Genomic DNA, 15,551 nt, shown 5'->3' on the forward strand with positions numbered 1-15,551 from the left:
ACTTTTCTGCAAACCTAAGCCGCAATGTGGTGGTTTTCTGCTTTTAACGCCTTTTCGTTTAGATCATGAGTCGCAAGCCGGCGACTCCGGCCTCGTCTAGGTCATTGCCCATCGACCCAAGTCCCACCTCCAGGGTCGATTCTTCGACGCCTCGCACATCTTGGAGGCCAAACGGCGAGCATATTGATCCATCCTTGCTTGTTTCAGTATATATGTTGATAGTTTTTCGAGATCTTAGTTTCCTACTAATTTTGCTTCATGGCAGATGGAACTCCGAGTACAATACTGTCATGAGGATTATGGGAGTCAAGGGTGAAGGGCCTAACGAGCTACCTTCTCAAGAGCCATCTTGATCTTCGGGTGTGGATGGATGCGTACACTTAGGTTTTCGTCTCTCTCTCTCTCTCTCTCTCTCTCTCTCTCTCTCTCTCTCTCTCTCTCTCTCTCTCTCTCTCTCTCTCTCTCTCTCTCCCTCCCTCCCTCCCTCCCTCCCTCCCTCCCTCCCATATGTGTGGCATGATTTGTGATTCTATTTATCAAATTAAATTCATGCAGGGAAGCAACACTGGGATTTTAGTGATCACTTGGTAAACTTATAATATCTAGTACCTATTAAAATTGACGTGCATATTCATCCTTCTGTTTTATCATCCTTGTTTGAATTGTTGGATTGGACCGCCATAATTTTATTTTTTTTGAGAATCATATCTAATGTATTCAAGTAGACTATGGGATACAAAGGCCACTAGCCATAGCTGGGGGAGGGTATTGATGACACGGAGGCGGTATACGTACTAACGGTTCTCACTATAAGAACGAGCAAATACGTCGCAATCCAAAATGATTCCATTGAATGAGGTCCCGGATGCAATGGAGATCACACTTGATGCTCCCATGAAACCTCATGGCTCCTTGTGAATGACGCCATCGCTGCCTTGCTGTCTACCTTGCGTAGCGGGGCGTCTACGTTCACCTTCTTACAACCCGGAGGAGAAGGGATCCAGGATAACATCATCATAAGTGACTTTGAGTTGACAAATGCTAGAAGAAATTTTTTAGGGGCCCCGAGTTTTAGTTTCGCCCCGGGCCGCCAAAATCTCATGACCGACCCTGCTCCTATATCTGGCACCATGCACCGCCTTGGGGAGCCCGAGACTCGATCCCGACGAACACATGCAGGAGGAAGAAGAGCGGTGCGTACAAAGACAGATTTTTGTGACGCGTATCTCTTCCGTGCTTTTCGGCATTCTCTTTTATTGAATCGAGTAACAACCACGTCAGAAGTGTTACTTCTGTTCCATTCGATGGACGCAATCGTGGCCAAGTCCTCACACGTTTACAGGAAACAAATTTTACATGAAACAATTCTACACTACCACTCAGACAAAGCCGCAACGTGAACTAGAGCACGTTTCTGGCATTATTTGGTACATGCAATAATAAAGCTAACCTGACATGTTCAGGCGCTATATGCATATGGAACATTAGACTTGCGTGCATCGGCAGGCATACGTATGTAGCCCTAGATTGTACTTAGTGCATCGTCTTGTCTCTTGTGTACCCTCACCTTGAGCCCGTCCTTCATGTGGAGTATGATGGACATCTTGGGAATCGCCGCCGTTGCACCGGCGGTGACCTCGACCCTGAACCGCGGCATGACGGCGGCAACGACGGCCTTCATCTGCGTGAACGCCAGGTCCTTGCCGATGCACGTCCGCGGCCCTACGTTGAACGCCACGAACTTGTAGGAAGGCTCGTGGCGGAGCCGCCCCGTCTCCGTCAGCCACCGCTCCGGCCGGAACTCTAGGCAATCCTTGCCCCACACCGCCTCCATGCGCCCCATCGAGTAGAATGACACGATCAGCTGCCGTGTCCGCGACACCGCATGGCCGCTCGGCAGCGTGTCTGGCCGTGCCGCCGCCTTGTGCTCGAACGGCACCGGCGGGTACAGCCGGAGTGACTCCGACAGCGCCGCGTGCAGGTAGACCAGGCGCTTCAGATCGATGGCGGTGGGATGGCAGCCGATGCCACCAGACGTTGCGTTCTCACGGAGCTCGGCGAGGATCTTGGCCTCAACGTCGGGGTGTTTGGAGAGCAGCCAGAAGAACCATGTCAAGGCGGAGCTCGTGGTGTCGCGACCGGCGACCATGATGTTCAGCGTTGTGTCACGCAAGAACCGATCGAACTCCTTTCCGTCCTTGCCTACCTCGTCTTTGCATGCCAGGTACAACGTGAGAAGGTCAGCGGCGTCAGTCCCGTCGACGTTGGTGTTGGCACGGGCCGCTCGCTCTCGTCGGAGCGACACGAACTCCGCGATAGACGCGTCGAGCACCTGCCGAGCCTTGGCCATCTTTCTTTCGTGGCCAATGTTTAGGTAGGTCTGCAGCCTCAGCCACGGTACGGGCGTCAGGTGCCTGTAGAACAGCACCGCCTCGGCCTCGTCCATGGCCGCGGCGAATGGCACTCGCGGGAAGTGGGCGGCGAGGCAGCCGGGGTCGACACCGAACACGAACATCGCCGTGAGGTCGAACGTCAGCCGCATGAACACGTCCTGCAGATCAACGACCTCGCACGTGGCCGCCAGGCCGTCGAGGAGCGGCACAAGCCCCTCGCCGAGCTTGCGCGCGGTGCTCGCGGCGACGGCAGAACGGAACCTCGGGTCGAAGAGCAGCGCGTGCGCCTTGCGCCGCTGGAACGCCCACGACTCGCCGTCGGCATTGAAGATGCCGTCGCCGAGCACGTCGAACACGGCAGCGAAGTCCTCGCCCTTGGGATAGTTGCTGAAGTTGGCCGTGAAGACGTGCGCCACGTCCGCCGGGTTGGCCGTGACAAGGACGTCCACCGGTGAGCCCCACGGCCCCCTGATGACGTGCGACATCCCCGGGGCCACCTGCAGGAACTCGGTGACCCACTCGTGCACGCGCCCGGCATTGACGGTGATCGCCGGCAACGCGCCGACCACCGGCCAGTTGGTTGGCAGGCCGTCCCGGTGGCGAAACCTGAAGAACAGCAAGAACAAGAAGCAAGCGAACGACACCATGATCTCCGGGTACTTGCCGAGGAAGCCTCCAACCCACCATGACACGGTCTCCATTTCTCTTGGCTTGTTTACGTGCGTTATGGCCGGTGAAGACGTGAAGTGTTATTGTACAAGTGAGCTATATGCAGAGCTAGCTAGGCTTATTATATAGTGGATTCTGAGGTGATGGTTTTGGGTTAGGTACGGTGTAGAGATTTCGTGTATGGCAAGGCAGCCACCATTGGAAAAACTCATGTTACATAGTGTTCTGGCATAAGGGCATCTCCACGGCGGACCCTCGAACCTCTCGTAACCGTTCGGACCGCATTGTTCGGACGCAGTTTGTCACCCAACGCGGTCATGTATACTGAGTAGTCCGGACCACATTTTTCGGGCATACTGTAACCAAACGTGAGGGGTTTTGCGGGAGTTCGGACAGCCGCCTGGCCAATCAAAAGGCACCATGTATCGTCCCTACTCTGTGTTCGTTCAGAATGGCTAGCATTTGGCGGAAGACTTTGTGCTAATTGCGTTATATTTGGCGGAAGGTAGTATGGGAGACGTTTGTGCATTTCGCGGAAGATGCTAATTATGCTTGATTAGGCGGTCTTTTCTAGATTGGGCGAAGCTTAGTACCTTCATTTGGTGGAAGCTAGCTTTCCGCCAAATGCTTATGAGTAGCATTTGGCGGAAACTAGTAGCTTGGCTATTAAACAAATTACAAATCATAGTTGCTATTTTTTAAAGGCGAACATTAGCGGTATAGGGTTGGATGGATGACTTCCGTAACCATGTCTGGACATCAGTCTGGACCGATTTTTGGACAAATACCATGTCCTTCTGTGAGTCGGCGTTGGAGATGTCCTAAGCCCCAAAACACATGGCAATACAAGATCCCTCGGCTTAGTTCGGACTAAAAATACCTCGGCTCATAAAGATAGCTTGACATTTTTCTACAAAAACACTTACATGGAAGCACAAGGTTTTCTTTTATTCCGAATGTTTTTTGGGGATGGGCTGAAATCACCGGTTTTCAGTATATTTTGGATTTTTTTTCATCCATAAGAATCAAACAAATTTTGAATTTGAAAGTTTTTGTGTCACAATATGGATATTTTGACCAAACTAAGACACATACAACTCTTCCTTCCCGCTGCTACACTTCTTTTTTGCTACGACATTTTTATAAATCTAAAAACAAGGACCAGAATAAGAAGGCCGCAATCGAGTCTTCTCAGGAAGAAGAATACTTTTCTGAGGAAAATTCTGATAGAAATGCTTCGGAGCAAGATCATCCAGAACAAAGTGTTGATGAAATTCAGTACGATAAGAAAGCTATCTTGGGTGCTCCCATCTCGAGCCCCTTGTCCTCAAAGGTGCTGTAGGCGACCAAAAAATCTGCAAGAGGCAAAGTGGAGAAAGCTGATATGAATAATGATGATGTTCCCCTTGTGGCTGAGAAGCCGGAAACTTTGACCAGGGCCTATGAAAAAAGGAAGAAGTCTGTGACTCAAGAAGAAGTTGCACCAGTCAAAAGTGATGGAGTCAAACCCAATAGACCTCGGGTAGGGTGTCCCGAGCTGGTAATCTTGGCACGATGGTAACATGGACATGTGATTTACTCGGGTTCAGGCTCTCTCCGGTAGATAACACCCTATGTCCTAATTTGATTGTATTGATATTGATGGGGTAAAGAGTACAAGTTGATGTACCACGAGATCGTGTGTGTGTATGAGGTTGTCCTCTACGGTCCTAACCCCTCGGCTTATATAGATGCCGAGGGTACCTCGGGATTACACATAGGTCGGTTAGATCTAAAGGTAAGCGTGGCAAAGACCACCCTAAGTCTTGAAGTATGAACCAAGTTTTCTAGGCCCGATGAATCAGGCCCACTGGTTTAATGTTCCTTGGGGTCCTCGGCCCGGCCTACATGGTCGGGAACCAATGTGGCTAGGAACCCCTCGTTCAGGACACCATCAATAGCCTCTGAACCCGCCTTCAAGCTGTGGACGCTCATCGGTCTCTCCGAGTTGTTCTCCGTCTTCATTCATCAGTCTTGCAACCTGGTTCAACAAGTCCTCCATCTTTTCTTCTGAAGTGGTCAAGTCTTGGCCAAGGAGCCTTATACCTCACGCATCCGAGGAGCTCCTTTAAACTTCTAGAGTTACTTTCCTCGGATTCAAAGATGTTTCCCACGCAGAGCTATCTTAATGGCGAAGCATTCTCACGCTCAAATGAGGATGACGGTTCAGTCCTGCTCTGACAACTTTGATCAACCTGAACCGTCATCGTGCGTCATAGAGCCGTGTGGTCATTTCAGAGGTAATTATAGTGTGCTAGCATGGATCGAGGCCACAGTCATTGGCATGTCTAATCAATAAAGTGATCGTGCCCCGGATATGTAGCAGCACAATCCACCATACCCTCGATTCATGCGTGTGCTGAATGCACGTCGCGTGGGGAACTCGCTAAATTACAGCCAAACGGCACACTTGATCTGCATCTTTACTTTCCTATAAAAGGCCAAAGGTGAAGCGGATTCGTTTTACGCTCCCAATCTCCCCTGCCCTCATCGCCATCGAGCTCGAGTGCCTTGAAACCAGAGCCCAAAAGCTTCAAGTTTCCTCCTCCCCTTTCGTCTTAAAAAGATGACAGGAGATACTACTAGGGATAAGCCTAGTAGTGGCGCGAGGTAAAATGCTAGTAGTAGCATGGGTGGCCGCACTACTACTAGCTCGCCACAGCTAACTGGGTAGTACTAGCGCAGGGTAGTACCCCGCGCTACAACTAATTCTACTAGTAGTGGCGTGGGTGCCACCCGCGCTACAACTACTTAGTTGTAGCGTGGTTCTCTAGCCCGTGTTGCTGCTACCTCTTGTGTAGTAGTAGCGCTTGCCACGTGCTACTACTAGCCTAAAACCCGCACTACTACTATTTATTTCAACATTTTTTTCTTCTACGTATTTACGCAGCATTTATAAAGTTTCTACATAGTACAAACATATAGGCACATCATTGAAACTATATGATACAACAATGTCTCATCATCATCATAATCATAATCATTGTGATACAACAATGCATGATCACATAATAAACATAATCTACGAAGATCTTTATCGGTCAAACCGCATAACAACATACGTTGTTCTCTTTGTCATCGGCATGTTACTTGCCCGAGATTCGATCGCCGGTATCTCAATACCTAGCTCAATCTCGTTACCGGCAAGTCTCCTTACTCGTTCCATAATGCATCATCCCGCAACTAACTCATTAGTCACATTGCTTGCAAGGCTTATAGTGATGTGCATTACCGAGAGGGCCCAGAGATACCTCTCCGATAATCGGAGTGACAAATCCTAATCTCGATCTATGCCAACTCAAAAAGTACCATCGGAGACACCTGTAGAGCACCTTTATAATCACCCAGTTACGTTGTGACGTTTGGTAGCACACAAAGTGTTCCTCTGGTAATCGGGAGTTGCATAATCTCATAGTTATAGGAACATGTATAAGTCATGAAGAAAGCAATAGCAGTAAACTAAAACGATCAAGTGCTAAGCTAACGGAATGGGTCAAGTCAATCACATCATTCTCCTAATGATGTGATCACGTTTATCAAATGACAACTCATGTCTATGGCTAGGAAACTTAACCATCTTTGATCAACGAGCTAGTCAAGTAGAGGCATACTAGTGACACTCTGTTTGTCTATATATTCACACATGTATTATGTTTCCGGTTAATACAATTCTAGCATGAATAATAAACATTTATCATGAAATAAGGAAATAAATAATAACTTTATTATTGCCTCTAGGGCATATTTTCTTCAGTTGGCTCATTAATCCTCCGTTGTCATAGGAAGTATTGATGTACTAGCTAATGTCATCCTCCTCCATTTCATCTTCTTGATCCACAGGGCCGACATGATCAGCCACTAGAATGGATGGACCCCCTTCTTCATGTATGATCTGACCGACCAAGACAGAGGGTTGTAATTGGATAGGTGTAGTGGTGTTACCTTCGATCGGCCTCGACCGACATGGTGTTGCCATTGGTGTGCTCCCGGATGCCTCCACACGAATTAGGCTTTTCGGCCACACCATCAGACAATTCTTGCATTGTACTAGGGAAGCCTGGCTCTCGTCATTGTCTGCCCTGGGGAGAAGCGGAGAAGGTAAACTATCATGACCCCACATTACACAAGCCACGGAAACCCTGAACGCGTCACTGGGCATCGGTTGGCCGGGTAACAAACGATCACATGGCTTGATTATTGTACCCTTTGCCACATCCACCAACTGGTCGTTGATGTGGTATAGGAGGGTGCATGGTGTTTCGTCGGCCTTCGAAGACATGTGCAACATCAGAGATCCAAAAGCTAGAGCAAAGCAAGATAAAATATGTTGATGAGCGTGGGACGGGTAATTACCATGAGGGCGTTGAGCTCAGCTAATTTCAACACCCCGCCGAGCATGCCAAAGACGGAGGAGGGGCTGCTATGAGCGGTGTGGCAAGTGCTGGTGCGGATGCGATTTTGGATGCGGGTGCGGCTCCTGTGTTGACCGAGTTGCTCCTAGTGAAGCTGGGAAGGGAAAATTCTTCGTTTGGATTTTTTTTCATCCACTTCACAACAGCCAGAAGCACGGTAAAATAGATACATGTATAAATGATAGTTTCTCAGCGGACGACGTTTCATAGTGATCTTCCTTACTTTTTTGTTCATTGTCGAATAATTTAGTCCCTCGTGGTGACTTTTTCTTTTGCACTGAGTACGATCTTTTATAGATAATGTAGTCTTGCTCCTTCTTTTTGTTGGGGAACGTAGCAGAAATTCAAAATTTTCTACGCATCACCAAGATCAATCTATGGAGTAATCTAGCAACGAGGGGAAGGGGAGTGAATCTACATACCCTTGTAGATCGCGATGCGGAAGCGTTGCAAGAACGCGGATGAGGGAGTCGTACTCGTAGCGATTCAGATCGCGGTTGATTCCGATCTAAGCACCGAAAGAACGGTGCCTCCGCGTTCAACACACGTGCAGCCCGGTGACGTCTCCCACGCCTTGATCCAGCAAGGAGAGAGGGAGAGGTTGGGGAAGACTCCATCCAGCAGCAACACGACGGCATGGTGGTGGTGGAGGAGCGTGGCAATCCCGCAGGGCTTCGCTAAGCACCGCGGGAGAGGAGGAGGAGGAAGAGGGGTAGGGCTGCGCCAAAAAGGAGACGTTCTCATGTGTCTTGGGCAGCCCAAACCTCAACTATATATAGGGGGGGAGGGGGCTGCGCCCCCCTTAGGGTTTCCACCCCCAAGAGGAGGCGGCCAGCCCTAGATCCCATCAAGGGGGGGCGGCCAAGGGGAGGAGAGGGGGGCGCCCCACTAGATGGGCCCTAAGGCCCATCTGGACCTAGGGTTTGCCCCCTCCCACTCTCCCATGCGCCTTGGGCCTTGGTGGGGGGGGCGCACCAGCCCACCTGGGGCTGGTCCCCTCCCACACTTGGCCCACGCAGCCTTCTGGGGCTGGTGGCCCCACTTGGTGGACCCCCGGGACCCTCCCGGTGGTCCCGGTACATTACCGATTTCACCCGAAACCTTTCCGGTGACCAAAACAGGACTTCCCATATATAAATCTTTACCTCCGGACCATTCCGGAACTCCTCGTGACGTCCGGGATCTCATCCGGGACTCCGAACAACATTCGGTAACCACGTACATACTTTCCCTATAACCCTAGCGTCATCGAACCTTAAGCGTGTAGACCCTACGGGTTCGGGAACCATGCAGACATGACCGAGACGTTCTCCGGTCAATAACCAACAGCGGGATCTGGATACCCATGTTGGCTCCCACATGTTCCACGATGATCTCATCGGATGAACCACGATGTCGGGGATTCAATCAATCCCGTATGCAATTCCCTTTGTCCATCGGTATGTTACTTGCCCGAGATTCGATCGTCGGTATCCCTATACCTTGTTCAATCTCGTTACCGGCAAGTCTCTTTACTCGTTCCGTAACTCACATCATCCCGTGATCAACTCCTTGGTCACACTGTGCACATTATGATGATGTCCTACCGAGTGGGCCCAGAGATACCTCTCCGTTTACACGGAGTGACAAATCCCAGTCTCGATTCGTGCCAACCCAACAGACACTTTCGGAGATACCCGTAGTGCACCTTTATAGCCACCCAGTTACGTTGTGACGTTTGGCACACCCAAAGCATTCCTACGGTATCCGGGAGTTGCACAATCTCATGGTCTAAGGAAGTGATACTTGACATTAGAAAAGCTCTGAGCAAACGAACTACACGATCTTGTGCTAGGCTTAGGATTGGGTCTTGTCCATCACATCATTCTCCTAATGATGTGATCCCGTTATCAACGACATCCAATGTCCATGGTCAGGAAACCGTAACCATCTATTGATCAACGAGCTAGTCAACTAGAGGCTTACTAGGGACATGGTGTTGTCTATGTATCCACACATGTATCTGAGTTTCCTATCAATACAATTCTAGCATGGATAATAAACGATTATCATGAACAAGGAAATATAATAATAACCTATTTATTATTGCCTCTAGGGCATATTTCCAACAGTCTCCCACTTGCACTAGAGTCAATAATCTAGTTCACATCACCATGTGATTAACACTGACAGGTCACATCACCATGTGACCAACACCCAAGAGTTTACTAGAGTCAACAATCTAGTTCACATCTCTATGTGATTAACACTCAATGAGTTCTGGTTTGATCATGTTATGCTTGTGAGAGAGGTTATTAGTCAACGGGTCTGAACCTTTCAGATTCGTGTGTGCTTTACGAATATCTATGTCATCTTTGTGGATGCTACCACGCGCTATTTGGAGCCATTTCAAATAATTGCTCTACTATACGAATCCGGTTTACTACTCAGAGTCATCCGGATTAGTGTCAAAGTTCGCATCGACGTAACCCTTTACGACGAACTCCTTTCCACCTCCATAATCGAGAAAATTCCTTAATCCACTAGGTACTAAGGATAAGTTCGACCGCTGTCATGAGATGCTTTCCCGGATCACCATTGTACCCTCTTGACCAACTCATGGCAAGGCACACTACATGTGCGGTACACAGCATAGCATACTATAGAGCCTACGTCTAAAGCATAGGGGACGACCTTCGTCCTTTCTCTATCTTCTGCTGTGGTCAGGTCTTGAGTCTCACTCAATACTCACACCTTGTAACACAGCCAAGAACTCCTTCTTTGCTGATCTATTTTGAACTCTTTCAAAATCATGTCAATGTGTGCGTTCTTTTGAAAGTATCATCGGGCGTCTATCTCTATAGATCTTGATGCCCAATATGTAAGCAGCTTTTATCCAGGTCTTCCTTTGAAAAACTCCTTTCAAACAACCCTTTATGCTTTCCAGAAATTTTACATCATTTCGGATCAACAATATGTCATTCACATATACTTATCAGAAATGTTGTAGCGCTCCCACTCACTTTATTGTAAATACAAGTTTCTAACAAACTTTGTATAAACCCAAAAACTTTGATCACTCCATCAAAGCGTATATTCTGACTCCGAGATGCTTGCTCTAGTCCATGGAAGGATCGCTGGAGCTAGCATACCTTTTAGCATCCTTAGGATCGACAAAACCTTTCTGATTGTATCACATACAACCTTTCCTTACGAAAACTGGTAAGGAAACTTGTTTTGACATCCATCTGCCAGATTTCATAAATGCAGCTAATGCTAACATGATTCCGACGGACTTAAGCATCGCTACGGATGAGAAAATCTCATCGTAGTCAACTCCTTGAACTTGTGGAAATACTCTTTGCCACAAGTCGAGCTTCATAGACGGTAACATTACCGTCCACGTCCGTCTTCTTCAATCCATTTATCTCGGATTTCATGGCTTCTAACCATTTGTCGGAATATGGGCCCACCATCGCTTCTCCATAGCTCGTAGGTTCATTGTTGTCCAACAACATGACTTTCAAGACAGGATCACGTACCACTCTGAAGTAGCACGCATCCTCGTCGTCCTACGAGGTTTGGTAGTGACTTGATCCGAAGTTTCATGATCACTATCATAAGCTTCCACTTCAATTGGTGTAGGTGCCACAGGAACAACTTCCTGTGCCCTGCTACACACTAGTTGAAGTGACGGTTCAATAACCTTATCAAGTCTCCACCATCCTCCCACTCAATTCTTTCGAGAGAAACTTTTCCTCGAGAAAGGACCGTTTCTAGAAGCAATTACTTTTGCTTCCAGATCTGAAATAGGAGGTATACCCAACTGTTTTGGGTATTCTATGAAGATGCATTTATCCGCTTTGGGTTCGAGCTTATCAGCTTGAAACTTTTTCACATAAGCATCGCAGCCCCAAACTTTTAAGAAACGACAACTTAGGTTTCTCTAAACGGTGTCGTCTCAACGGAATTGCGTGGTGCCCCTTTTAAAGTGAATGCGGTTGTCTCTAATGCCTAACCCATAAACGATAGTGGTAATTTGATAAGAAACATCATGGTATGCACCATATCCAATAGGGTGCAGTTATGATGTTCGGACACACCATCACACTATGGTGTTCCAGGCGGTATTAATTGTGAAACACTTTCCACAATGTCTTAATTGTGTGCCAAACTCGTAACTTAGATATCTCTATGATCATATCATAGACATTTTATCCTCTTGTCACGACAATCTTCAACTTCACTCTGAAATTACTTGAACCTTTCAATAATTCAGACTTGTGTTTCATCAAGTAAATATCTCAGCATCTACTCAAATCATCTGTGAAGTAAGAACATAATGATATCCACTGCATGCCTCAGCACTCATTGGACTGCATACATCAAAATGTATTACTTCCAATAAGTTGCTCTCTTGTTCCATCTTACTGAAAAACGAGGACTTTCAGTCATCTCGCCCATGTGGTATGATTTGCATGTCTCAAGTGATTCAAAATCAAGTGAGTCCAAACGATCCATCTGCATGGAGTTTCTTCATGCATATATACCAATAGACATGGTTCGCATGTCTCAATCTTTTCAAAAACGATTGAGTCCAAAGATCCATCTACATGGAGCTTCTTGATGCATTCTATACCAATATGACTCAAGTGGCAGTGCCATAAGTATGTGGTACTATCATTACTATCTTATATCTTTTTGGCATGAACATGTGTATCACTACGATCGAGATTCATTTTAGGTGCAAGACCATTGAAGGTATTATTCAAATAAACAGAGTAACCATTATTCTCCTTAAATGAATAACCGTATTGCGATAAACATAATCCAATCATGCTCAACGCAAACACCAAATCTCGATAGTAGAGGGAGCATGCGATGCTTGATCACATCAACCTTGGAAACACTTCCAACACATATCGTCATCTCACCTTTAGCTAGTCTCCGTTTATTCCGCAGCTTTTATTTCGAGTTACTAACACTTAGCAACCGAACCGGTATCTAATACCCTGGTGCTGCTAGGAGTACTAGTAAAGTACACATTCATATAACGTATATCCAATATACTTCTGTCGACCTTGCCTGCCTTCTCATCTACCAAGTATCTAGGGTAGTACTGCTTCAGTGACCGTTCCTCTCATTACAGAAGCACTTAGTCTCGGGTTTGGGTTCAACCTTGGGATTCTTCACTAGAGCAGCAAACGACTTGCTGTTTCATGAAGTATCCCTTTTGCCCTTGCCCTTCTTAAACTAGTGGTTTTACTAACCATCAACAATTGATGCTCCTTCTTGATTTCTACTCTCGCGGTGTCAAACATCGCGAATAGCTCAAGGATCATCATAACTATCCTTGATATGTTATAGTTCATCACGAAGCTCTACTAGCTTGGTGGCAGTGACTATGGAGAACTATCACTATCTCATCTGGGAGATTAACTCCCACTCGATTCAAGCGATTGTGGCACTCAGACAATCTGAGCACACGCTCAACGATTGAGCTTTTCTCCCTTAGTTTGCAGGCTTAAGAAACTTGTCAGAGGTCTCATACCTCTTGACGTGGGCACTAGTCTGAAATCCCAATTTCAGTCTTCGGAACATCTCACATGTTCTGCGACGTTTCAAAAACGTCTTGGGTGCCACAATTCTAAACCGCACTGAACTATCACGTAGTTATCAAAACGTGTATGTCAGATGTTTCGCAACATCTACAGACGACGCTGAGGTTCAGCACACCGAGCGGTGCATTAAGGACATAAGCCTTCTGTGCAGCAATGAGGACAATCCTCAGTTTACGGACCCAGTCCGCATAATTGCTACTACCAACTTTCAACTAAATTTTCTCTAGGAACATATCTTAAACAGTAGAACTAAAGCGTATGACATAATTTGCAAAGACCTTTTGACTATGTTCATGATAATGAAGTTCATCTGATTAATGAACTCCCACTCAGATAGACATCCCTCTAGTCATCTAAGTGATACATGATCCGAGTCAAACTAGGCCGTGTCCGATCATCACGTGAGACGGACTAGTCATCATCGGTGAACATCTCCATGTTGATCGTATCTCTATACGACTCATGTTCGACCTTTCGGTCTCTTGTGTTCCGAGGCCATGTCTGTACATGCTAGGCTCGTCAAGTCAACCTAAGTGTTTTGCTTGTGTTCCGAGGCCATGTCTGTACATGCTAGGCTCGTCAACACCCGTTGTATTCGAACGTTAGAATCTATCACACCCGATCATCACGTGGTGCTTCGAAACGACGAACCTTCGCAACGGTGCACAGTTAGGGTGAACACTTTCTTGAAATTATTATAAGGGATCATCCTACTTGCTACCGTCGTTCTAAGCAAATAAGATGCATAACATGATAAACATCACATGCAATCAAATAGTGACATGATATGGCCAATATCATTTTGCTCCTTTGATCTCCATCTTCGGGGCACCATGATCATCTTTGTCACCGGCATGACACCATGATCTCCATCATTGTGTCTTCTTGAAGTTGTCACGCCAACGGTTACTTCTACTTCTATGGCTAACGCGCTTAGCAATAAAGTAAAGTAACTTACATGGCGTTATTCAATGACACGCAGGTCATACAAAAAATAAAGACAACTCCTATGGCTCCTGCCGGTTGTCATACTCATCGACATGCAAGTCGTGATCCCTATTACAAGAATATGATCAATCTCATACATCACATATATCATTCATCATATCTTCTGGCCATATCACATCACATAGCACTTGCTGCAAAAACAAGTTAGACGTCCTCTAATTGTTGTTGCAAGTTTTTTACGTGGTTTGTATAGGTTTCTAGCAAGAACGTTTCTTACCTACGTAAGACCACAACGTGATATGCCAATTTCTATTTACCCTTCATAAGGACCCTTTTCATCGAATCCGTTCCGACTAAAGTGGGAGAGACAGACACCCGCTAGCCACCTTATGCAACTAGTGCATGTCAGTCGGTGGAACCTGTCTCACGTAAGCGTACGTGTAAGGTCGGTCCGGGCCGCTTCATCCCACAATGCCGCCGAAACAAGATAAGACTAGTAGCGGCAAGAAGAATTGACAACATCGACGCCCACAACTACTTTGTGTTCTACTCGTGCATAGAAACTACGCATAGACCTAGCTCATGATGCCACTGTTGGGGAACGTAGCAGAAATTCAAAATTTTCTACGCATCACCAAGATCAATCTATGGAGTAATCTAGCAACGAGGGGAAGGGGAGTGAATCTACATACCCTTGTAGATCGCGATGCGGAAGCGTTGCAAGAACGCGGATGAGGGAGTCGTACTCGTAGCGATTCAGATCGCGGTTGATTCCGATCTAAGCACCGAAAGAACGGTGCCTCCGCGTTCAACACACGTGCAGCCCGGTGACGTCTCCCACGCCTTGATCCAGCAAGGAGAGAGGGAGAGGTTGGGGAAGACTCCATCCAGCAGCAACACGACGGCATGGTGGTGGTGGAGGAGCGTGGCAATCCCGCAGGGCTTCGCCAAGCACCGCGGGAGAGGAGGAGGAGGGAGAGGGGTAGGGCTGCGCCAAAAGGAGACGTTCTCATGTGTCTTGGGCAGCCCAAACCTCAACTATATATAGGGGGGAGGGGGCTGCGCCCCCCTTAGGGTTTCCACCCCCAAGAGGAGGCGGCCAGCCCTAGATCCCATCAAGGGGGGCGGCCAAGGGGAGGAGAGGGGGGGCGCCCCACTAGATGGGCCCTAAGGCCCATCTGGACCTAGGGTTTGCCCCCTCCCACTCTCCCATGCGCCTTGGGCCTTGGTGGGGGGGCGCACCAGCCCACCTGGGGCTGGTCCCCTCCCACACTTGGCCCACGCAGCCTTCTGGGGCTGGTGGCCCCACTTGGTGGACCCCCGGGACCCTCCCGGTGGTCCCGGTACATTACCGATTTCACCCGAAACTTTTCCGGTGACCAAAACAGGACTTCCCATATATAAATCTTTACCTCCGGACCATTCCGGAACTCCTCGTGACGTCCGGGATCTCATCCGGGACTCCGAACAACATTCGGTAACCACGTACA

At 47.8% G+C, this 15,551-nt stretch overlaps 1 protein-coding gene across 1 annotated transcript; it reads right to left on the reverse strand.

Annotated features, from left to right (window-relative positions):
* Positions 1-1,418: 1,418 nt before the first annotated feature.
* Positions 1,419-3,140, reverse strand: LOC123170079 (alkane hydroxylase MAH1-like). The gene has a single exon (XM_044587923.1). It carries the CDS (start codon positions 3,092-3,094, stop codon positions 1,523-1,525), a length of 1,572 nt encoding a protein of 523 aa, XP_044443858.1. The 5' UTR covers positions 3,095-3,140; the 3' UTR covers positions 1,419-1,522.
* Positions 3,141-15,551: the final 12,411 nt, after the last annotated feature.

Source organism: Triticum aestivum, chromosome 7D (genome assembly GCF_018294505.1).
Source record: "Triticum aestivum cultivar Chinese Spring chromosome 7D, IWGSC CS RefSeq v2.1, whole genome shotgun sequence".
Lineage (NCBI taxonomy): Eukaryota > Viridiplantae > Streptophyta > Magnoliopsida > Poales > Poaceae > Triticum > Triticum aestivum.

What these genes read in the sequence shown, in the direction of transcription:
- LOC123170079 (XM_044587923.1), bottom strand. Translation starts at nt 3,094, where the DNA reads ATGGAGACCGTGTCATGGTGGGTTGGAGGCTTCCTCGGCAAGTACCCG.